Here is a 25,732-nt window from a genome sequence, read left to right as displayed (position 1 = left end):
AGGTGATACCTGTATATGAGGGTAAACCAAAATGTTAGATTAGATTAAACAAACTTTACCAATCCCATGGGGAAAATCAGATGCCTTCCAGCAGAAAAAAAAACAAAAACAAGGACACAGACTCACAGGACAAATAATACAGCCAATCTATCAATCAATTGAGAAGTAAAAATAATGTAAATTGTGCAGATATTTCAAAATGGTGTTTCAAAATTAACAAGTACATCATATGGAAGCATTGAATTGGATTATAGTGGTGGGCAGAAAAGACCCCCAGTGGTGTTTCTTAGTACACCATGGTGGAATGAGCCTGTGGCTAAAAGTGCTCCAAGAGAGTACCTCCTGGATGGATAATTTAAACGTAAAGGCAATTTGGAAATTACACAGTAACTGCAACAGCTAAAAGCTGATGCAATACAATATAACAACAATGGCTTATGGGTACTTCAAATATACGGACCGTGCAGCACTCTGCCATTAGTCTAGCTGAAGCCAAGGTCAAAAGAACATGAACAGCTTATCCACCTTTCTAAAAGGATAAGTGTCTGTATATCTGTTGATCAATATAGTTGCTACGTCTCTCAGGGAGCAATACCAGCTTCTGAATCCAAGGGTGGACCCAGTAGACCATTACATCTACAGATATTTTTGTTGAATAAATGATGAAAAACACAAAAATTCCTTGTGTTTTTATTCAAGTACTAGCATAGTGAAATGCCTGTTTATGAAAATGTGCTGAATGGTACTGTCTGTTTTAATAACATTATATATTCAGGTACCTCTGTTCACCAGATATGCTAGCTCTTAACAACCCTCTATCTTTGTACTTCTTTTAGCCTTTGTTCATCAGACATTGCAGTTGTCTTGTGGATGCTTTGACATTTTAAATACCAGGGTTAATCAAAAGATGTTAGAAGCACGCGCCACCCACCACATGACAAACCAACTCAGGATCCAGATTAGGACCCGAGTTTAGCCATGCAACAGGTGACACCTCAGCACCACACTGGTTCAGATGGATTGCATTTACAGGATTCGAACTGGCAAGCTTCCAATTGCCAGTGCAGATCCCTAGCCTCAGAGCCACCACTCTGCCAGAAAGTAATAGAAATTTGAAAATTACACTGTAACCTCAACGGGTAGATGCTAACACAATAAAACACATTCACGATACAAGTATTCTGAACACACACATGGCAGTACTCGGATGTTAGTCTATTTGAACCTAAGGACAAATGAACCTGGACGCTCCACTGCAGGACTGCACCACTGTTGAACAACATGCAATAGTGAGATTTCTTTGGGCAGTGACAGTGAAAAATGCTGAAATTAGTTCAGAAATATGTAGGTGGATGAACCTATGGTGTCCAGGATAATGCACTATGAGGCAGACCTCAGTTACTGAGACTCAAGGACTTTGCTTCTGATATGAATGTGACCAACACTGGAAAACCACAAGGAACAGTCTTGTCTCCTTTTCACTTTCTACACCACAGACTACAAATATAACAGCAGGAATAGGACCTGCAGAAATTCCCAGATGATTCTGCATTTAGCAGGTATATTTACCATATGATGGATTGCTGCCCCGTTCATGTATTGTTCCCATTTTTGCACCCTGTGACTGCTGGGTTAGGTTCCAGCCGCCCATCATCCCTGTACTGGATAACGGTATTAACAAGATGGATTGTGCTAAACAACATGCAGCACATTGACACACTGTGAAAAGAAATGTATTGTAAATATAAATATAAGGCCAAATTTCCCCCTGGGGACAAAGGGTGTTGTACCGTGTTAGCCATTATGAATGTAATGAGACGTCAAGCAAAATTACACCTTTTTCTGGCTAACTAAATAGATTACAATATGCAAGCTTTTGAGGGAAAGTTTGCTTGACCCCTGGGGACAAAGAAAGTTCTGTCTATCAATAAGGTGGCTGAGACATTGTGAGGAGTCAGATGGAGAACTTTGCTTCTTGGTGCAGAAAGAACTGTCAGCAACTTAACATCAGCCAAACCAAGGGACTGTTTATTGATTTTCACCACACCAAAGAGCATTTATGCCTGGTCAGTATTTATGGAGTGGATGTGGAGATGGTGCACTGCTACAAGTACATGGGGGTCCATATGAATAGCAAGCTGGACTGGTCTTATAACACAGAGAAGCCAGAGAAAAAAGGACAGAACAGACACTTTTTGGGTAGGGGATAGTGACATTCTTCGCATCTTCTACAACAGGGGTCCTCAATCACGGTCCTAATAAGAAGCACTTATTGCTCAAGTAACACTTCTGCTTCATTTTAGTTGTCTCGCTCATTCAGATTTTGAACCCTTATTGGTTATTGTAGTCTTAAACAACTGTATTCTCTGTTTTTAACTGCTCCTAATTAGCAATAACATGCATATGACAAAAAAGACCAGCATTTCTCCATTTAGCTTGTTACCATTTACACCTGTGTGTATTGATCAAGCACTATTGGGTTTAATTAAATACTGGGAAGGAAAGTGAAGAGAAAAAAGTGGAGGACTGAGAAGTATTCCTCCATTTTAGACTTCAAATTATTTGGATGATATCCTTAGAAAGGGGTAGAAAATCTAGGATATGAGGATTACCTGACATAGCAGAGTTAAAGCACTAACAAGCCATGAAATTAAATTTTTGGCAAGAATTGCTTTCTATTTAAGCAACTGGGTTAGAACAAAAACCTGCAGCCACTGCAGCCCTCCAGGACTTTGATTGAGGACCCCTGTTCTACAACCTCTGTGATGGCCAGTGAGATTTTCTTCGCCGTGGCATACTGGGTCAGTAACATCACTTCAAGAGAGGCCCACCGAATCAGCAGTTAATTAAAAAGGTGCAGGACACACTCGGGACCCCCTGGAGGTAGTAGAGGAACACAGAATGAAAACTAAACACAGTGCCATTATGTCCAATGTTGCACATTCTCTCTCTGAAACACCAACACCGAGGACTTTCAGCCAACAATTATTCAGGAGAAGTGTGTCAAGAAACTCTACTGGGGCTTTTCAGACTTACAGCAATACATCTTTATAATACCTCACGGGTACACGGACTTTTCTTTTTATCTTTAATAATAATAATACAATTTATTTATATAGCGCCTTTCCCATGCTCAAAGCGCTTCACAGAGTCTTAGAAAAAACAGGATATATGTAACATTGGATACAAATGTTTTCCTGAATGGAACAATGAAACAGATAAAGCATTAAAGAGAATAAAGAACAGTAAACCAGAGTACCACAGGGGATACACAAACCAGTGAGTTTCTTCATGCCGGTCCCAAGCCCGGATAAATGGAGAGGGTTACGTCAGGAAGGGCATCCGGTGTAAAATTTTACTAAATCAATATGCGGACAACAATACAAATTTCCATACCAGATCGGTGGAGCCCCGGATTAACAATGACTGCCACCAGTACCGTTAGCCAACAGGGTACTGGAGGAAACTGGGCTACTGTTGGCCAAAGAAGAAGGAGAAGAAGAGTGGGGAGACGTGTTCGGAGGCAGGAGAAGAGGAGGAAAGTAAAGAGAGTGAAACTGAGGGTAGGAACTTTGAATGTTGGCAGTATGACTGGTAAGGGGAGAGAGTTAGCAGATATGATGGAGAGAAGGTAGGTTGATATATTGTGCGTGCAAGAGACTAAATGGAAGGGGAGTAAGGCCAGGTGGATAGGAGGTGGATTCAAATTGTTCTATCATGGTGTGGATGGGATGAGAAATGGGATAGGAGTTATTCTGAAGGAACAGTATGTCAAGAGTGTTCTGGAGGTGAAAAGAGTGTCAGGCAGTGTAATGATTATGAAGCTAATAATATTGGAGGTGTGATGATGAATGTTGTTAGTGCATATGCACCACAAGTTGGGTGTACAATGGATGAGAAAGAAGAGTTTTGGAGTGAGTTAGATGAAGTGATGAACAGTGTATGCATGGGACAGAAAGTGGTGATTGGAGCGGATTTCAATGGGCATGTTGGTGAAGGGAACAGTGGAGATGAGGAGGTAATGGGTAGGTATGGTGTCAAGGAGAGGAATGAAGTAGGTCAGAGGATAGTAGATTTTGCCAAACGGATGGACATGGCTGTGGTGAATACGTATTTTAAGAAGAGGGAGGAACATAGGGTTACGTACAAGAGTGGAGGAAGATGCACACAGGTAGATGACATCCTATGCAGAAGAGGTGATCTGAAGGAGACTGAAGACTGCAAAGTCGTGGCAGGGGAAAGTGTAGTTAAGCAGCATAGGATGGTGGTCTGTAGGATGACATTGGAGATCAAGAAGAGGAAGAGAGTGAGGGCAGAGCCAAGGATCAAATGGTAGAAGCTGAAAAAGGAAGACTGCAAGGTTGAGTTTAGGGAGGAGGTGAGACAGACACAGGGTGGCAGTGAAGAGTTACCAGACAGCTGGGAAACTACAGCAGATGTAGTAAGGGTAACAGCAAAAAGGGTGCTTGGTGTGACATCTGGAAAGAGGAAGGAGGAAAAGGAAACCTGGTGGTGGAATGAGGAAATACAGGAGAGTATACAGAGGAAGAGGATGGCAAAGAAGAAGTGGGATAGTCAGAGAGATGCAGAAAGTAGACAAGAGTACAAGGAGATAAGGCGCAAGGTGAAGAGAGAGGTGGCGAAGGCTAAAGAAAAGGCGTATGATGAGTTGTATGAGAGGCTGGACACTAAGGAGGGAGAAAAGGACTGGTGGGCTACAGAGAGGGGCCGAGCTGGGAAAGATGTGCAGCAGGTTAGGGTGATAAAGGATAAAGATTCAAACGTACTAACAAGCGAGGAGAGTGTGTTGAGCAGATGGAAAGTGTAATTTGAGAGGCTGATGAATGAAGAGAATGAGAGAAGAGGTTGGATGATGTGGAGATAGTGAATCAGGAACGGATTAGCAAGGAGGAAGTAAGGACAGCTATGAAGAGGATGAAAAATGGAAAGGCCGTTGGTCCAGATGACATACCTATGGAAGCACGGAGGTGTTTAGGAGAGATGGCAGTGGAGTTTTTAACCAGATTGTTTAATGGAATCTTGGAAAGTGAGAGGATGCCTGAGGAGTTGAGAAGAAGTGTACTGGTGCAGATATTTAAGAATAAGGGGGATGTGCAAGACTGGAGTAACTACAGGGAGATAAAATTGATGAGCCACAGCATGAAGTTATGGGAAAGAGTAGTGGAAGCTCAGTTAACAAGTGAGGTGATGATTAGTGAGCAGCGGTATGGTTTCATGCCAAGAAAGAGCACCAGATGTGATGTTTGCCTGGAGGATGTTGATGGAGAAGTTTAGAGAAAGACAGAAGGAGTTGACTCAGAGGAGCTGTGGTATTGTATGAGAGACGTCAGGAGTGGCACAGAAGTATATAAGAGTTGTACAGGATATGTACGAGGGAAGTGCGACAGTGGTGAGGTCTGCAGTAGGAGCGACGGATGCATTCAACGTGGAGATGGAATTACATCAGGGATCAGCTCTGAGCCTTCTTATTTGCAATGGTGATGGACAAATTGACAGATGAGATTAGACAGGAGTTCCCATGGACTATGATATTTGCTGATGACATTGTGATATGTAGCGATAGTGGGGAGCAAGTTGAGGAGACTCTGGAGAGGTGGAGATATGCTCTAGAGAGGACAGGAATGAAGATCAGTAGGAACAAGACAGAACTCGTGTGTAAATGAGAGGGAGGTCAGTGGAATGGTGAGGATGCAGGGAGTAGAGCTGGTGAAGGTGGATGAGTTTAAATACTTGGGATCAACAGTACAGAGTAATGGGGATTGTGGAAGAGAGGTGAAATGGGTGGAGAAGAGTGTCAGGAGTAATTTGTGACAGACGGATATCAGCAAGAGTGAAAGGGAAGGTCTATGGGACGGTAGTGAGACCAGCTATGTTATATGGGTTGGAGACGGTGGCACTGACCAGAAAGCAGGGGACAGAATTGGAGGTGGCAGAGTTAAAGATGCTAAGATGAGCATTGGGTGTGACGAGGATGGATAGAATTAGAAATGAGGACATTAGAGGGTCAGCTCAAGTTGGACTTTTGGGAGACAAAATCAGAGAGGCGAGATTACGTTGGTTTGGACATGTGCAGAGCAGAGATGCTGGGTATATTGGGAGAAGGATGCTAAGGATAGAGCTGCCAGGGAAGAGGAAAAGATGAAGGCCTAAGCAAAGGTTTATGGAAGTGGTGAGGGAGGACATGCAGGTGATGGGTGTAACAGAACAAGAGGCAGAGAACAGAAAGATATGGAAGAAGATGATCCGCTGTGGCAACCCCTAAAGGGAGCAGCCGAAAGAAGAAGAAGAAACCAGAGTTAAATACTAAATTCAATACTTTAGGGAAGTTAATACATTTTTCTTTTTAGTATTCTTTCCTTTTAGTCATTCTGGTGTTTATTTGAGAGAGGGCTTACTCATATTTATTTACTGAGCTTATGTAAAAAGATAAATGGAGACAAAGTGCTACTAATCTTGAAACGCTATTCCGGGGGAGGGTCGCAGGAAGCCGGAGCCCATTAAAGCAGACACTGGATGTAAGGCAGTAGTATGAATCAAAGTCAAGATAATGTTTTTATTTTTTACTTCCCTTTTTCTTATTTTATTTCAGTATTTATACGTAAAAGTGTCACCTCGTCCACTTCGCTGGCATTTTATATCTGCATTTTATCTAAACAGCATAGTAAAGTCAAGCAATTAAATAAAATAATTATAAGTTAACACAATATAATTACGTCGTTTAGCTTAGCTTATACTCACATTATATCATGACATGACATTTGCCATTAAAACAGCTCAGAAACTGCGTAAAGCAGCACACCCCGCCGCCACTTCCACTGATAAACAACGCCCAGCGCTTTACTACCGAGCGCACGCCTCCAAAGCTTGTGGGCGGGGTTCATTAAATATTACTGGAGGTGATTGGCTGACAAAAAGATTATTTTTGCATTTTTTTGCATTCGATTGGTTAAGAACATTATTGACGTTTTAAAATGTTCCTATTGCCTATCTTGACTACTGTCCCGAGGAAATACGCCCCTTGTGTGTGCTCTCTTCCTGTTAGCAGTTAGCGGGAAATGCGAATTCCGGGTTGAGCTCATTTCACGCAGCTGCTGACTCTTGTGCTTTTATTTTTTTGGCGGAGAATTTCGGCTTCTTCGAGGCGAGTGTTTTGCAGGCAATGCTTCGAGTTTTTTCCGGCAACGAGATTTTTGGCTTGCCCATGGAACGACGACTTGAAGGTGACTGTGGGCCGAGGCGCTGGTTGAGGACGAGACAGGCTGTGCAGTATTTTAAGAGTCTCTTATTGTGCTCAAAATGGTAAGGCATTGTAGCGCTAATGTTATGTCAACAGTGAAATATTCAGTTTTAAAGGATCCTGCGTGTGTTGTATGGAATTTAAAAAAAAAATAAAAAAATACGGCGACAAAATTCGAGCACGTACTTTTTGTGACTGGATTTGTACAAAAATAAATACGAGCGTAAAAAGTGATAAAACGGGTAATAAGAAACGCGCCGGTTATTATATACAGGTTCTGGTCATAAAATTAGAATATCATGACAAAGTTGATTTATTTCAGTACAGTAATTCCATTCAAAAAGTGAAACCTGTATATTAGATTCATTCATTACACACAGACTGATGTATTTCAAATGTTTATTTCTTTTAATGTTGATGATTATAACTGACAACTAATGAAAGTCCCAAATTCAGTATCTCGGAAAATTAGAATATTGTGAAAAGGTTCAATATTGAAGACACCTGGTGCCACACTCTAATCAGCTAATTAACTCAAAAGCCTTTAAATGGTCTCTCAGTCGAGTTCTGCAGGCTACACAATCATGGGGAAGACTGCTGACTTGACAGTTGTCCAAAAGACGACCATTGACACCTTACACAAGGAGGGCAAGACACAAAAGGTCATTGCTAAAGAGGCTGGCTGTTCACAGAGCTCTGTGACCAAGCACATTAATAGAGAGGCGAAGGGAAGGACAAGATGTGGTAGAAAAAAGTGGACAAGCAATAGGGATAACCGCACCCTGGAGAGGATTGTGAAACAAAACCCATTCAAAAATGTGGGGGAGATTCACAAAGAGTGGACTGCAGCTGGAGTCAGGGCTTCAAGAACCACCACACACAGACGTATGCAAGACATGGGTTTCAGCTGTCGCATTCCTTGTGTCAAGCCACTCTTGAACAAGAGACAGCGTCAGAAGCGTCTCGCCTTTGGACTGCTGCTGAGTGGTCCAAAGTTATGTTCTCTGATGAAAGTAAATTTTGCATTTCCTTTGGAAATCAAGGTCCCAGAGTCTGGAGGAAGAGAGGAGAGGCACAGAATCCACGTTGCGTGAGGTCCAGTGTAAAGTTTCCGCAGTCAGTGAGGGTTTGGGGTGCCATGTCATCTGCTGGTGTTGGTCCATTGTGTTTTCTGAGGTCCAAGGTCAACGCAGCCGTCTACCAGGAAGTTTTAGAGCACTTCATGCTTCCTGCTGCTGACGAACTTTATGGAGGTGCAGATTTCATTTTCCAACAGGACCTGGCACCTGCACACAGTGCCAAAGCTACCAGTACCTGGTTTAAGGACCATGGTATCCCTGTTCTTGATTGGCCAGCAAACTCGCCTGACCTTAACCCCATAGAAAATCTATGGGGTATTGTGAAGAGGAAGATGCAATACGCCAGACCCAACAATTCAGAAGAGCTGAAGGCCACTATCAGAGCAACATGGGCTCTCGTAACACCTGAGCAGTGCCACAGACTGATCGACTCCATGCCACGCCGCATTGCTGCAGTAATCCAGGCCAAAGGAGCCCCAACTAAATATTGAGTGCTGTACATGCTCATACTTCTCATGTTCATACCTTTCAGTTGGCCAACATTTCTAAAAATCCTTTTTTTGCATTGGTCTTAATTGATATTCTAATTTTCCGAGATACTGAATTTGGGACTTTCATTAGTTGTCAGTTATAATCATCAACATTAAAAGAAATAAGCATTTGAAATACATCAGTCTGTGTGTAATGAATGAATCTAATATACAAGTTTCACTTTTTGAATGGAATTACTGAAATAAATCAATTTTGTCATGATATTCTAATTTTATGACCAGCACCTGTAGTGCCTTTTGCGGATCATAACAAACCGTTATCTAGAGCAGGTGTTCTCAAACTCAGTCCTCGAGACCCCATGTGGCTGCAGGTTTTGGTTCCAACCAGCTTCTGTGTTTAATTGGACTCCCGGGCTAATTAAGTGAACTGTTATTTCCCAAGTTCTGTGTTTTTGGCACGATATAGAAATTAGAAAACAAAGTTTGGTTAAAAAAAATGTACCAAGCAGTTATACAGGAATAAAGTTTTTTTTTTTTCTCTTTTAACAATCTCTTTTAATCTTGATTTTAATTTCACATTTCCAGGTGTTCCAATTGTTTAATTAATCCATGATTTACTAATAAGTGGGTCTGACGCTAAAGTAGCTGCAGCCATTGATTATTCAGTGTTGTTTGCCTGGGTGTCTGCTCTGCTCGTTTTTAATGATCATTAATAAGATACAACGAAGGGGGAGAACTGCATAGAGAAAGGTCTACGTTTGCTATAAATTTAAATGCTTAACTGTCTTTTGTGGATTTCATTATATAATTTTCCCCTATTTCTGAATGTCTTATAAATGTAAAAATCATGCTACTGTGCTTTTCTGAATGTAGAATAAGAGAAAAAAAAATACCAGCTAATTAAGTGAGATCAGTGTTATCAGGTGTTGTCACCGATTATGAATCTGGTTGGAACAAAAACAACCTGCAGCCACACTGGGCCCCCAGGACAGACTTTGAGAACCCCTGATCTACAGCATAGTATACATTTAAACTGTACTTGTATTGATCCTCAAGAGGAAATCTCTTCACCCAGCAGCAGCACAGACAATTAAATGTACTGTATGTTCGAAACCATAAAACCAAAGTACAAAAGAAACTGTTATTCAAATGCAAGGCAATGTTTGCCAGTTATCAGTTGGAATTCTAGCCTAAAATCTCCTTGAAAATAATGTAATGTAATGGACAGTAGCCTCATGCCATCTGTATCATTAATATTCAAAACCAATACTTGATACCAGAGTACTGTATTGGAAATATCCAGGGGTTTTGGTGTTTCTCTCGTCTTTGCCGAGTTTGCAGCTTTACAATACATTTGTATCCACAGAGTGACTGTGTGTTGCATGTGTTTTTTTGTTTTGTTTGTGTTTGTTTGTTTTAGTAGAATTCATCTTCTTGACCCACTTATCTAGTACAGGGTTGCGGGGAGGAACCTATCCTAGAAATAGCTGGGTGTAAGATGGGAATAATACCACAACAGTTTCCCACTCCGTTGCATGGTGAAAACGGTCACACTGGCACCAGTTTGACCAACGCCAGTCCAACTATTGTGCATGTCTTTGGACTGTGGGAGGAAAACTACACAAATACAGGGAGAACAAAGAAACTCCACGTAGCCTGGTCTCCTTCAAGGCAGTAGGGCTACCACCGTGCCACCCTTTGTTTAGCACAAGCAAGTATTTAACTGAACTCTGTACACAGGACAACAGTTGACCCTATAAGCGTTGAAGCAAAACATTTCTTCACTGTTTACCCCTGCTGAAGTGCCAACCATCCCACAAAAACCATCTACTTGGTGTACTCAAAGTCACTTAAGATTCTCAGTATTTAAACATGTTGCCATTATTTTTTAATTTTTTTTTTACATTTAAAATTGCCACTTTTTTTTTTTTTAATATCCCACTTGCTGACTTGAATTGACTAAGTCTTTATCGTTTCCCTTCTTTGTCAGTTTAATCATGCCCTTGAGATGTCTGATTTATTTTAAAAACCTTTTTTCTTCTTATTTACTTCTACTGTTTTTAATCTGCAGCCGCACTTCCTGCTTTACTACTTGTTGTGTTTATATGTCCATGACTGACCTGATTATATTCGGGACCCACACCCTGACCACCACGTTCAGTGGCTGGCTGCTGCTTTACAGTGGATTTGTTTTCCTTTTGCAATTTCAGCTCTAAAACACATAACTTTGAGAACGGAGCTTAGCACAACTGTAGTAATGTTTGCTTTTATAAATGACCCCCCCCCCCCCCCCAAAAACCATGTTTTTCAAAAGAAGCCCAAAAAAACGAACCCGCCACGTCAAAGTCCAATTTTCCCCATTGAAACTAATCAAAATAGCCCAATTGTGTGGTAAAACCATGAACCTGTTAACACAGTGTGAGACCCACAACTTTACAAATAATGTAATAATAATGAAATAGTTTGTGTGTGTGTGTGTGTTGTAACTGGGTAGGGTGAAGTTTATACACAACAGAGGTGGCAAAACGTATACAATCTTGTTAGAAAAATTAAAAGAAATGATGAAAACGGGCCATTTAGCCTGTCCATCCTATTCACCTCAGTTATCCAAAATTAATATTGAGTGGAAGGATGCTAAAGTCCTGTTTACCACCACACTACTTGTAATTTATCCCATGTTTCTATGGTTCTTTGTGTGAAGAAAAACCTCCTTACATTTGTGTTAAATCTGCCCTTAACAACCACATCCATGTGTTCTTTTTGCAGAATTTATTTTAAAGTAAAAGCTTTAATCTGCTGTACTAATTCCTTTAATAATCGGGTACACTTCAATCCTGCCTCCTCTTAACTCAGTTTGCTTAAACTGAAAAGGTTCAACTCCTTCAAAATCTCTCCTTATAACTTACTGTATACCTCTTCGCCTTGGAATCAGCCTGGACTTTCTCTGGCGTTGCTGCCTCTTCTTTTTGTAATATGGTTGCTAAAAGTGAACACCGTACTCCAGGTGAGGCCTCACTAGTGTATTATATAACTTAAGCATAACCTCGCTTGACTTAAGTTATCACAAGATGTTCAGCACAACATCCTTGCTTTCTTGATTGCTTCTGTACACTGCCTGGGTATAGATAGTGATGAGTTCTCCAGGACTCTCGGGTCCTTCTCATAAGGTGCACTTTCAAGTTTTAGACCTCTCATTGTGTTTTCAAATCAACACTTTTTTACTTTCTACATGTAATTCTTTAAATTAGATTTTATCTGCCACAAATCTGCCCTACCCTGTCTGCTATCCAAATAATTCTGTAGCAATTTAACTGTTACTGCGTTGTCTGCCTTTCCACTTAGCTTGGTATCAAACTTAACCAGCTTATCTTGTATATAAACGTCTACGCATTGATGTGTGTGTGTGTGTGTGTGTGTGTTTGTCTGTCTGTCCATCTGGCCTGGAAGTGAGAGGTGGAGTCGGGTTAAGGGCTCCACCTCTGAGGTTACACAAGCGAGGCCAGCACGTCGGCAAAATGAAACCTCCAAAGAAAAAGTCACTCGCTTAGACACTAATACAGAAGCGAGTGAAAGTAAAATAAAAGTATTTTATTATGCTTTGCCAAACTACAACAAAGTTACCCTAACCACCTCACCATTGGAATTTTGTGGATAGTGAGAGTAAAAGATAAAATTGTCGTTAGTGCATTAGCTCCTGTTCTACTGTTGCTGTCGTAACAGATTAATGTCTTTAGGACAGTGGTCCCCAAGTTCAGGTATGGGGAACTCTTGTTGATGCAGGTTTTAATTCGACCAATTTCACAATCTGTACATCATTTTTACTTATTAAAAAAAAAAAAAATCCCCCATGACTCAATGTTAAAGCTTTTTCAATAATATTAATAGAAACAGTATTATTTAGGAATAATTATAAGAAAACATGGTGACACCTGAGACTCTGCTGATGTTTTGGGATTCACTACAGCTTTCTGTTAATGACAAATGTGTTTTGGGATTTTTTTCAGGTAAGGAAGACAGATGTTACGAGGTCGGGTAGTTCTAATCATGAATTATGGCGTTGTATGTTGATTTAGAGAATGCAAGTAACAATTTCATTGTACTTTGTAAATGTGACAATAAAGACCCTATAAAACTACAATAAAGCTGGAAAATTCCTTCAAAGCAAAAAAAATAAATGTTTTCGCTATTGCCACTTTTATCACATTGTAGAGTAAGTTCAGAAAGAGAAACACGTGATTTTAGTCATCCTTTGAGAGAGACCAATCAGCAATGAGTTTTAATCATTTTATTTTGTAGTGTCACACATTTGAGCTATGGAGTTAATGTGATGGTGGGATTAATTATTTTTTTTCTAACTCCGCACCATAGGCCCAATAAAGGAAGAGTCTTTGCATTCATACTTGATTTGTAATGAACATGGATACAGTCAGTCCGTCCATCCATCCAGCCAACTGATCCAGTTCAAGGTTCCTGAGAGCAGGTGCCTATCCCAGCTGCAGTGGTCGTGAGGCAGGATCTTGCCTTGGACAGGATGCTATGCTCATATCCACACTAATTTATACAGGACTAGTTTACAGTTATCAAATAATGGACCCTTCATATTTGTGAGATGTGGGAGGAAAAGTGGCATATCTGGAAGAAACTCTACACTGGTAGTGTCAGCAGCAAGAAAAAATTCAGGTTTGCTTTAAAGTAGTTGGTTATCTGTGTTTCTGTGGTTAATCTTTAAAGGTGAGAAAATACACCACTTTGTGTGTTACTAAAAATACAATTTAGACATTTAAAATTTCCACATTGGACTTACGTTTGTGTGGCTCAGCACGTAATACTTCAAAGCCAGAGGCAAATCTTTAATGATGTGACATGTAATGCTCTAGTGCAAGCATATAATCATAGAGACTAATGGGGACTGCCAAAGCAAAACAGATTTAATTGCTGAAAATGAATTTGCAAATGCTAAATTTGTGGTGTTTGTGTTTTCGTAGCCACTGCAATATTTATTAATATAACTAGCATTTCCCACACGTAGAAAATTTAGTGACGGGCCACATCTGTGGTATTTTCAGCTGTTATAAAATGATATGAGTAATGAAAATCCATAGCAGTTTCTCATGCTGTGCTTAATGCTTTTTGAAATTCATACAGTGAAAACTGCATGGAGAATCTTTTATTTAATTCATTTGTTAGAGCTTTTGTAGAGCTGTACTTTAAAGGTGAGTAATGCTCACAGCCTACTTTGGGTGTTTTAGCGGTCCACATAGAAACAATTTAATACCATATTTGATGTAAATCTATCCATCATCTTTATATTGTCTTGTGAACTGTATGATTACATAGCCGCTGACTTGATAGCCAGATTTCCTTGCAATTCTCCTGCACTGGTAAACTGGTCGGGCAATTTACAGTATTTATTATGGGGTCATGGCTGCACAAGCAGTAATACAGTAGCCCAATGACCACAGATATATGACTCGGGCGCTGCTGTGAGTGGCAGCCTTTCTAGCAGCTCAGTGTATGACTTTATCTTTCCACCTTTTTCTCTATTTTTCTCTATTTCATTATCAGTATGCTGCTGCTGGAGTATATGAATTTCCCCTTGGGATTAATAAAATATCGATCTAGAACTGTCAACATTTTCTTTTTTCTTTTTTTTTTATAGACTTTATATTGACTTGTTTCAGCCATTTAAATGACATCATAGCTTTGTGATGAAATAGCAGCACAACAGAAAATTTGCAGTGGTATATATGGTTAGATGTTGAGTGTTGAGAAGCCGTAACTGTACAACACCTAACCTCAGATTTACAGTGGTTTTTTTGTTTTTAAAAATAGAATCCTGCTGCAACATTTTTTGGTCATTTCATCTTAACAATACTCCTGCAATGCCCATTACAACGTCGGAGATGTACATATTGTACGCGACTTGTCCCACACGCCACTCATCTGCAAAGTATGAATACCTTTTGAGCATTCAACTGCATTTCTGTTTTTATACATCATCGCAGCTACATTTTAGTCTTTATGTAGAGAAACTTTTTTTTTGTTTTTTTTATAATTGAAGGTACCTTCTTATGTTTGCTATTTATAATTTAACTTATTTTATTGATGTCTTATATAAACATCTATGCATGGAAGTGTGGATTGCTAAATCATCAGAAAAAAAATGGAAATGTAGAGACGTCAGGTAATTGAAAGGAACTGCTCTGGGCATCTCTCTTCTAGGTGTGTGTCTGTGTGTCTGTCCAGCCCGGAAGTGAGAGGTGGACTCGGGGTAATGGCTCCACCTCTGAGGATACGCAAGCGAGGCGAGCACGTCAGCAAAATGAAACCTCCAAAGAAAGAGTCACTCGCTTAGCCGCTAATACAAAAGCGAGGCGAGCACATTGGCAAAACGAAACCTCCTAGGAGAGAGATGCCCAGAGCAGTCCCTTTCAATTACCTGACGTCTCTACATTTCCATTTTTTTTTTTTTTTTTTTTTTTTCTGACGATTTAGCAATAGTTTCTAGGACCCTGTGCTCTTTACAGCACGGGCTTACACAGCTAGGTATTAAATAATTGGTAACTTAAAAAAAAAAAAAATAAAATAAAAAACTTTCCCAGATTTGATAATATGCAATCTAGAAGTAATTATCATAACTATTAAAGTTGAATTAAAAATACAGCATGTATGACATAAAATAGTGAACAGTGAAATATGAAAACACTGACTTTTTCCAGGGAGATCCCTGTGGGAAACACTGTGTAATAGGCAAAATGTGAATGATGATGTGAAAGCATAAAAACATTTAACATTAAACATTTTTGAATATTACAGGAAACAATTAGATATCAGAAGCAATTACGGATTGTCCAGCCTAATGGCCAATTCTGGTTTTGTACATAGACATAAGCAATGGTAAAGTCTGGCCACTCACATTGGACACCATGAACACAGTTTTACAGGTGATCTGAAGTAAAGGATTAAATGTCAATTGATTTTTATTTTTTTTAAAGGAACCTTATAGTTGAGACAAATGTAAAAAAGGAACAGAGATTTGGTAAATGAAAATGTCAAGAATTTATCATATTTGAAATTTTGAATTAATTTGACTTGACCATGACTCTTTGGTATGTGTTATTAAGCAGATAATATCTCCACCATATACTGATGAAAACAGCAAATGTCAAAAACCTGACAAAGTGATTTACTGAAAAACCTGCGTCTTATCTAAATAATCCTATACTAACACAGCACACAAATAAGGATTTATGAGGCTTATTTAACAAACTGTAAAAAGCAATCACTTTCACCTCAGTATACCTGATTTGTAGCGTATTGTTGCCAAAGTGCTTAAAAGAACGTATGAAAGTGGAAATGTCCTAAATGATCTTATTAAACAATTTAGCATTGTTCTAATAATGTTTAGACTTTGAATTTCTTAGTTTTTTTGCCATTGTATAACATTTATTTTTCATTTACTGGGCATAAAACCTAAGTGAATACATTTTAGGATGTGCACAATGTAGGATAAATCATGTAGTCCATAGTGATCATCAGTGCAGGATTTACGTATAAGCTACACAAGCTATAGCTTAGGGCCCCCGCCTTCTTGGGGGCCCGCAAAACAAATTGTCCGAGTGAGCAATTGTCATATATACTTAAATATACTACAGCATTATTTGTCCCAATCAGGCCCGGCCTTAGGCATAGGCGAAGTAGGCGACCGCCTAGGGCCCCGGCGTTCGGGGGGCCCCGGATCAACTCCTTGGTCTAATTTTCACTCATTTCACAGAGCTTCCAGGGGGGCTCTGCCCCCCTCAGGGGGCCCCTGGACCCCCCTTTCGCCTAGGGCCCCATAATACCTAAGACCGGGCCTGGTGATCATATCAGTCCTTATAAGCCCTACGTTGATCAATCTCAATCAAAAATCAAAATGCAGGCCCTAAATTAGTTTGCACAAGTCCATGTTGGTGTGAGGCTTTTCTAGTATACAGAGTACTAGATACTTCATTTTTTTTTTTTTTTTTGTTTTTTTTTTATTTTCCCAGAATTGTAAATATACAGTATTCTCAGTAATTGTACTACGTCTTCTATAGGGAAACTGCCAAGTTATGTTTTTCAGAATATTTTGGCTTTTTTCACACACGTCTTCAAGTTGGCAGTTTACCAGTGCATTATCAGGAAATTGTGCTTGTGAGAATGGCGTTGTATCAGAACTACTTAACAGATGTAGATTGGGCTTTTTTCTATAATTTGCTTGAACATTCCATTGATTTTGCGACTTTCTCATTGCGCCAAGTATCATAGTTCACTTGCGGTACCGATTTTTATTAGAGCGAATCTGAGAGAGAGACTCATTGGGCTGAGGGGAGGGGTGCGAGGCCCTCCTCACTTGCCACTTAACGGATTTAGATCTTTTTTTTCTTTCTATAATTTGCTTGAACATTCCGGTTGATTTTGCGACTTCTCTCATTGTGCTAAGAATCATAGTTCGCTCGCAGGAGCGATTATATTTGCACTAATCCAGGACGGAGGCTGCGGGTAGAGGGGAGGGATAAGACTCCCTGTCCTGTTTCACTAATACGTGGGCAAAGCCGCGGGATATGGCTAGTATTTATATATCCACCAGTATCGGCGCACTGCACGATAATGTGCAGTGAATACACTTGACTTGAGCATTCATAGTGTTCAAACTTTCTCTGTACATGTAGCACTCATTTGCTCAGAGGTTGATGCGGTTGCTGCTTCCTGAGCAGCTTTTCTTTTTTCCACCCTATCGGACCGTTTCTTCTCTTCTTTCAATGGCATCTTTTCGCGTTAAAACTGTTTAAGTCAGTGTTTTGTGTTGAAATTACTTAGCTTAAGTGAAAAATTAAAGGAAAATGTACTGACACTTAAGTCTTCCCCTACCTCTTCAATCTGCCTCAAGAATGATTTAAGATATGAAGTGACGGCGAAGGTGGTAGGGAATGAGAATGGCACATGGCCGCCATGCTGGCCGCTGACGAGAGCTGATTCTACAATCAAATAGAATAAAAAGAGGAATAACCTTGGAGGTCAATCATCATCCCAAAAGTGGATAGTAGATGTCACGTAGTATATGTGTGCCAAATTTCAGGTCGATACTTCAAACGGTTTGTGAGATACATATGAGTTACAGACAAACGGGCAGCCACGGTAGCATATTATATAAGATACGGCCAAAAAACATTTTTAAGTTTTCATCATTAACTGAACTAGTACTAAATAGCAGAATACATTTTTACACCTTAATATTCATCCGTTTTCTTACTTAAGGGACAGTCAGCAGATTCATATCACAGTTGTAAGCCTGAATCTAATTTAATAGGGAACCAGTCCATCATAAGGCCACCTTAATATTATTTATTGATCATCATTTTTTAAAACATATATTTAGTTCAGAGTCGCTGGGAGCCAGTATTTAAAGTAGCAGCTTATGGAGCAATGTGTGAACAAACCCAGCACAAGGCACCAGTCTATGACGAGACTACTTTAATACATCTGTAAAAGCCATTTTCCTTGTTCTATAAGATTCATGCATATTTCTTAGATGACAATGCATAAATGACGGGAGGTTCCTATAACCCCCATAAATAGAATCGTAGAGGTATATTCTTGCCATTTCTAACAGCTTGGAGTAAACATTATTCTTCAGTCAGCTAGTGATAGCCTTGCCTTGTATAAGGTGTAGAGGCATACGGTTTTTAACCGTGATCACACGTCACCGTGCCTGGGCACTTGCCTATGTCCCAACCGGCTTACGAGCCTTTTGAGAGTGTGAAGCAAATATGTACTTAACAGCACTTAATTTATGTGTTGTGCCGTATGTAAAGCGTACAGAAGAAGCTAAGAACCTTTAAGTAGAGAAAAAAAAATTAACCTTTTAAGTAGAGAAGAAGAAACGTGACCGCATGTAACAGTGCTTGATGGCCTACGGGCTCTTTGAATGTGAGAAATAACAAGTAAAGAAAACTTGTTTACTTAAGTACCGCACAGTACGCCAAGGTGTACAGAAGAAGAAATTAAGAACCTTTAAGTATAGAGATAACAAGTTTTTCAAGAAAAGCCAAGTTTAAAGAAGATGCATCTTTCCTTTTTTTTGCCTTTTATTCTACGTGTGTAACTATTTTTTCTTTTATTCTTGTGTGGACTATTTGCTTTTACCTTTCACTAAATACCTTTAAAACGAACTCTTGGACTCTGAGAATTCTTTTGACATGCGTCTTACCCGTGCCGGATGACACCTTATATATTTCAGCAGCTACAACATCAGTTACTCCATCCATTTTATAGCACTGTTCTGCAGTTCAGGGTTGTGCGTGGCATTTTTTTTTTTTTTTTCTTATTTCATCCCTATCATACGGTCGGCTATAAAGTTTACAAATACTTGTGTGTCATTTTATGATTTTTGAATAATGTGCTGCAGGGCCAGAAGTTCTTTGTCTTTTTAAAATGTTTGTTATATTGTGTTTTAACAGTGGGAATATGCTGCAGGAACCTGTATGCCTAGGAGGATGTGATCATATCTTTTGTAGGTAAGTAAAACAACTGTTGATTAGATTTATTTATTTATTTATGGAGATCCTGACCTTTCTTTGGATGCACATGGCTTAACAGAAGCATATGGATGTTGGCTGAACAATTTGTGCTGAATAATTTGTGTTAATAAAAAAAAAAAAAAGTCCTCAAGGCAACTATTGTTATTCATTATTTGGGATGTTGGGGGAATTCTTTAAACATCTGGAGCATTGTTCATTGCTTTAGTTTAACCTTGCATGACAGCTTGACATAAATTCATGATAATTATTGCTTTCTTATAACTTCTGAATTCATCTGCCAGAGTCCCACCTGGAAACAATAATCATATTATGACCTAGCTGGCTCTACTACATTGGTTTCCTGTCAGAGTAATCTTTAAAAATCTGCTATAAATTGGTAAGGCTGGCAGTGGAGGGAAAAAAGCCTGCAATCTCTGTCTGTGCTGCCTATGCTACCGAAACCTTGTGAAGTGGGCATTTCAATGTCCCAAATCCAAAGTACATAACACTTAAGAAAAACGTATTTATTGTAATTTTATACACACTTATAAGAGTCCATTAATTATAACAGTGAAACGAAAGCTGAAGACCTGCCCCTTTTCCAAATTGTTTTGTGAAGCTGCTCTTCTGGTGTTAACTCACAGTGACAGCCTGATTCAATTTTTCATTTCTGAAGTTCTTGGCTCTTTTTGTTAATCTCTGGTCTTTTCTACAGTAGTCCTTTTATGTAATACTTCTTCTTTTCTGTTTGTATTTTTTATTTAATACAATACTGTTTGCCTCTTTGAAACAAATATTGCCATTGTGTTTGCTCAGCAAACATCATTTTAATTGTGTGCAGAATTAATTGTTCTGCATACTGATTGACTGTGCTTTATCTTGTGTGGCATTTCTGGAAAAGGCCAAATGTATTTATTGTTAACCCTGCAACAGACTTCTTGATCCAGGCACTAATCTAGAGTCTGAGTCAAGACTTCTGAGTAGTCGATTGTAGAAGCATCAATAGATGTGGGACTCCAATCACAACACATCTACTAGTCATTGGTTTTACTTGGTTGGCCACATCTTTGTACTTGATAGAAAGTATAGACTTTGGTTATGTCAGCATCTCTATGCTAAATTAAACACATCTGCATATAGTACATACACTATTTGGCCAAAATACTGTATGTAACAGTTAATGTTTCAGCTGCTCCCACCGTTAACAAGCGCCTAAAATCCGCTCAGATACTTCAAAAAGGGAATGTGAAATTTTTCACTATACTAGATTTGTCCAGTTCAACTGAAAGTGCTATTATTACAAGGTGAAAGTGTTGAGGAGCAACAAAATATCAGCCACAAAGTCTTATACAACACAAACTCGCAGAATACGTACGCTGAATGTTGAAGCACATAAAATGCATGTCCTCCATTGCATCACTCTCAACAGATTTCTAAAGTACCTCATTTATAAACCTCGGGTTTCCATGGCTGAGCAGCTTCACTCAAGTCCAAGATCACTATGCGTAATGCCATGGTGTGAAGCACTCTGCCATTGGACTCTGGAGCTGTAGAAACATGATCTCTTCAGTTATTAATCACTTCTCTGTCTGGCAGTTCTGATGGACAAATCTAGTTTTCGGCAGATGCCAGGAAAATGCTACCTTCTACACTGCCTAGTGCCTACTGTAAAGCTTGGTTTGGCTTTGTCACTGTTTCCGGTGAAGGAACACAGTAATGCAGAACATTTCGTGCACACATAAAACTGGGATTAGGTGAGTAAACAAGTTGAGGCACAAACCAGGTTTCTTAAAAATCCGCATTTACATCCGTAAGTAATCTTTTGGAGTTCTCCTTTTATTAAAATTCCCTGATGGCTTTAAACTGCACAAAAATCAGTTAAGAGTCATCAACCACCACCGTGAATGTGAAAACTAGCATGAAGGCTATGGGCGCCAATGATCCCCAAACACAGTTCTGGGTTTTTATTACAAATACCTTGTACAATCAAATAAACCAGTTGTTGTCTCTGCCTCTCCTCTATCTACCGCACTGCTCTAGTCCAGTAAAGCGTCGCTTCCTCCCAACTTCAACTCGCTTGGACAAGGCAGTGCAGTCCTTTTTATTAAGGACCCAGGAGTAGCTCTGCTGCTAGTGCCCTGGCATGTTGGAAGCACTTACGGGGTCATAGATGTTCCTAATAACAGGCAGTGTCTCTCCCTGTAGCACCCTCTTGCTGCACCCACGAACTCCAGCAGGATTGCGCTTCCAGACTGCAATTCCTGGCATTCCCTGCTGCTTACCAACTGGGCCACTGCTATTTAGCATTCGTGGGAAAATAAACATTCCCCAGAGACCGTCCTTTCTCATCCTTCTCTTTAATCCATGTCAGGGAAGGTACTACAAATATATCCAGTCGGGAGACTTGTTGATCTGTCTGGGGCTTCCCACCCTGATAAGGAATCTTCTTTCCTGGTCAGGATGTCCATCCATCCACCTTAGAAGTCTCTTCGTTTCTCGCACCTTTTCTCTCCCTTGGCTGTGATGCCCGTCTGTCTACTTGGAGCCTCCTGTCTGGGTAAGGAACCATCCCCTCTCCTGGTCAGGATGCATGTCCATCCCACATGGCTCTTACATTTGTGATAATTGTCTTGTTTTTATAAATTAAAATTTAATCCTTCATGGGCTGTGAAGTAGATAACATCCATCCTCTTTCTACACCTCCGACCTCAGCCCCCAATTATTTGTAGTGTGGACTTTGGCTGCTCCTTGACCGAATCGCACAGTGTTTCAATTTATCTATAGCAAATAGGTATTTTTATTCAGTAAAATATTGTGTTAAATTACTTGTTACTTTCAAAAGTAATTGTACTGTGTAACTTGAATTACTTTTAATGCATTACATCTCCTGATTGTACTGCTGAGCCTAACACCATATATTCGGTTCATCAACGTAAATTTAGCAATTTCTGAAATATTGAGACAGATTATTTCAACCAGGAGAAGGAGTAATACAATTGCCTAACCATTTACCTCAGGAAATTGATCTTTGTGGATGCTTCTTCCTGCGGCTGCTATAGATTACAGATTGCAACGGAAATTCATAAACTATAAAATCCTTAACTGTAACCTGGTTAAGGGTTTACATAACAACCTATTTGGGTGATTTGCAGAGAAATGTACCTCTGTTAACCAACTTACTCGGCCTAATAACCCAGCGTCTCTAACTGTAAGAAGGCTTTACGTGGCATTTTAGAAATCAGGTTTCTATGAATAATTGGGTGATTAAGGCACATGTAAACACACTGACTGACTATCACTGCTTACTGCTTCCTTATTGTGAGCCAATTGAACTGCTATCTGTCTGGTAATGCTGATATCCTTTGTCAGTTTTCATGCAAATGGACCACTGGTTACAACAGTTTATTTCATTACAGACAGTTTGTCTCTAATAAAAATGTATTTTTTTTTCTCCAATTGACGAATGCTTCTATGTTTACAAACTGCAAAATTGAAATAACAAAATTTAAATTAACATTGACTGGGGTTTTACCAAACTCAATAAGACAATTTGCTAGATTGAAAATAAAAATGTGGAGGTCTACAGACACCTTCGGAGTGGAACCACTAGCCTATAAAGTAATTACAGTAATCCCTCCTCCATCGCGAGGGTTGCGTTCCAGAGCCACCCGCGAAATAAGAAAATCCGCTATGTAGAAACCATATGTTTACAGTAATCCCTCGCTATATCGCGCTTCGCCTTTCGTGGCTTCACTCCATCGCGGATTTTATATGTAAGCATATTTAAATATATATCGTGGATTTTTCGCTGCTTCGCGGGTTTCTGAGGACAATGGGTCTTTTAATTTCTGGTACATGCTTCCTCAGTTGGTTTGCCCAGTTGATTTCATACAAGGGATGCTATTGGCAGATGGCTGAGAAGCTACCCAACTTACTTTTCTTTCTCTCTCTCTTGCGCTGACTATCTGTGATCCTGACGTAGGGGGTGTGAGCAGGGGGGCTGTTCGCACACCTAGACGATACGGACCCTCGTCTGAAAATGCTGAAAGATTATCTTCACGTTGCTACCTTCTGTGTGCAGCTTTTAAGTATGCTGCACGGTGCTTCGCATACTTAAAAGCTCAAAGGGCACGTATTGATTTTTTTTATCTGCCTCTCTCTCTGCTCCTGACGGAGGGGGTGTGAGCTGCCGCCTTCAACAGCTTTGTGCCGTGGTGCTTCGCATACTTACAAGCCAAACAGCACTATTGATTTGTTTGCTCCTTTGAAGAGGAAGATATGTTTGCATTCTTTTAATTGTGAGACTGAACTGTCATCTCTGTCTTGTCATGGAGCACAGTTTAAACTTTTGAAAAAGAGACAAATGTTTGTTTGCAGTGTTTGAATAACGTTCCTGTCTGTCTACAACCTCCTGTGTTTCTGTGCAAATCTGTGACCCAAGCATGACAATATAAAAATAACCATATAAACATACAGTGGTGTGAAAAACTATTTGCCCCCTTCCTGATTTCTTATTCTTTTGCATGTTTGTCACACAAAATGTTTCTGATCATCAAACACATTTAACCATTAGTCAAATATAACACAAGTAAACACAAAATGCAGTTTGTAAATGGTGGTTTTTATTATTTAGGGAGAAAAAAAAAATCCAAACCTACATGGCCCTGTGTGAAAAAGTAATTGCCCCCTTGTTAAAAAATAACCTAACTGTGGTGTATCACACCTGAGTTCAATTTCCGTAGCCACCCCCAGGCCTGATTACTGAAAAAGTAATTGCCCCCTGAACCTAATAACTGGTTGGGCCACCCTTAGCAGCAATAACTGCAATCAAGCGTTTGCGATAACTTGCAATGAGTCTTTTACAGCGCTCTGGAGGAATTTTGGCCCACTCATCTTTGCAAAATTGTTGTAATTCAGCTTTATTTGAGGGTTTTCTAGCATGAACCGCCTTTTTAAGGTCATGCCATAGCATCTCAATTGGATTCAGGTCAGGACTTTGACTAGGCCACTCCAAAGTCTTCATTTTGTTTTTCTTCAACCATTCAGAGGTGGATTTGCTGGTGTGTTTTGGGTCATTGTCCTGTTGCAGCACCCAAGATCGCTTCAGCTTGAGTTGACGAACAGATGGCCGGACATTCTCCTTCAGGATTTTTTGGTAGACAGTAGAATTCATGGTTCCATCTATCACAGCAAGCCTTCCAGGTCCTGAAGCAGCAAAACAACCCCAGACCATCACACTACCACCACCATATTTTACTGTTGGTATGATGTTCTTTTTCTGAAATGCTGTGTTCCTTTTACGCCAGATGTAACGGGACATTTGCCTTCCAAAAAGTTCAACTTTTGTCTCATCAGTCCACAAGGTATTTTCCCAAAAGTCTTGGCAATCATTGAGATGTTTCTTAGCAAAATTGAGACGAGCCCTAATGTTCTTTTTGCTTAACAGTGGTTTGCGTCTTGGAAATCTGCCATGCAGGCCGTTTTTGCCCAGTCTCTTTCTTATGGTGGAGTCGTGAACACTGACCTTAATTGAGGCAAGTGAGGCCTGCAGTTCTTTAGACGTTGTCCTGGGGTCTTTTGTGACCTCTCGGATGAGTCGTCTCTGCGCTCTTGGGGTAATTTTGGTCGGCCGGCCACTCCTGGGAAGGTTCACCACTGTTCCATGTTTTTGCCATTTGTGGATAATGGCTCTCACTGTGGTTCGCTGGAGTCCCAAAGGTTTAGAAATGGCTTTATAACCTTTACCAGACTGATAGATCTCAATTACTTCTGTTCTCATTTGTTCCTGAATTTCTTTGGATCTTGGCATGATGTCTAGCTTTTGAGGTGCTTTTGGTCTACTTCTCTGTGTCAGGCAGCTCCTATTTAAGTGATTTCTTGATTGAAACAGGTGTGGCAGTAATCAGGCCTGGGGGTGGCTACAGAAATTGAACTCAGGTGTGATACACCACAGTTAGGTTATTTTTTAACAAGGGGGCAATTACGTTTTCACACAGGGCCATGTAGGTTTGGATTTTTTTTCTCCCTAAATAATAAACACCATCATTTAAAAACTGCATTTTGTGTTTACTTGTGTTATATTTGACTAATGGTTAAATGTGTTTGATGATCAGAAACATTTTGTGTGACAAACATGCAAAAGAATAAGAAATCAGGAAGGGGGCAAATAGTTTTTCACACCACTGTATGCTTTCTACTTCGCGGATTTTCTTATTTCGTGGGTGGCTCTGGAACGCAACCCCCGCGATGGAGGAGGGATTACTGTATATGGTTATTTTTATATTGTCATGCTTGGGTCACAGATTTGCACAGAAACACAGGAGGTTGTAGAGAGACAGGAACGTTATTCAAACACTGCAAACA

The 25,732-nt window shown here is 39.9% G+C and overlaps 1 protein-coding gene across 2 annotated transcripts in view; it reads left to right on the top strand.

Annotated features, from left to right (window-relative positions):
* The first annotated feature begins 7,025 nt into the window (after positions 1–7,025).
* The window catches only part of bard1 (BRCA1 associated RING domain 1), a 107,787-nt gene continuing 89,080 nt past the window's right edge, over positions 7,026–25,732 (top strand). For both annotated transcript variants that reach the window (XM_028808014.2, XM_051930311.1), the window contains exons 1-2: positions 7,026–7,320; positions 19,310–19,366. In XM_028808014.2, the coding sequence (XP_028663847.2) occupies positions 7,181–7,320; positions 19,310–19,366 (197 nt within the window). In that variant the 5' untranslated portion in view covers positions 7,026–7,180. The remainder of the gene's footprint in view (positions 7,321–19,309; positions 19,367–25,732) is intronic.

The sequence above is a fragment of the Erpetoichthys calabaricus genome, chromosome 8, assembly GCF_900747795.2.
Source record: "Erpetoichthys calabaricus chromosome 8, fErpCal1.3, whole genome shotgun sequence".
Lineage (NCBI taxonomy): Eukaryota > Metazoa > Chordata > Cladistia > Polypteriformes > Polypteridae > Erpetoichthys > Erpetoichthys calabaricus.
Note: the sequence above shows the minus strand (reverse complement) of the source record. Positions and strands in the feature narration are given on the sequence as shown.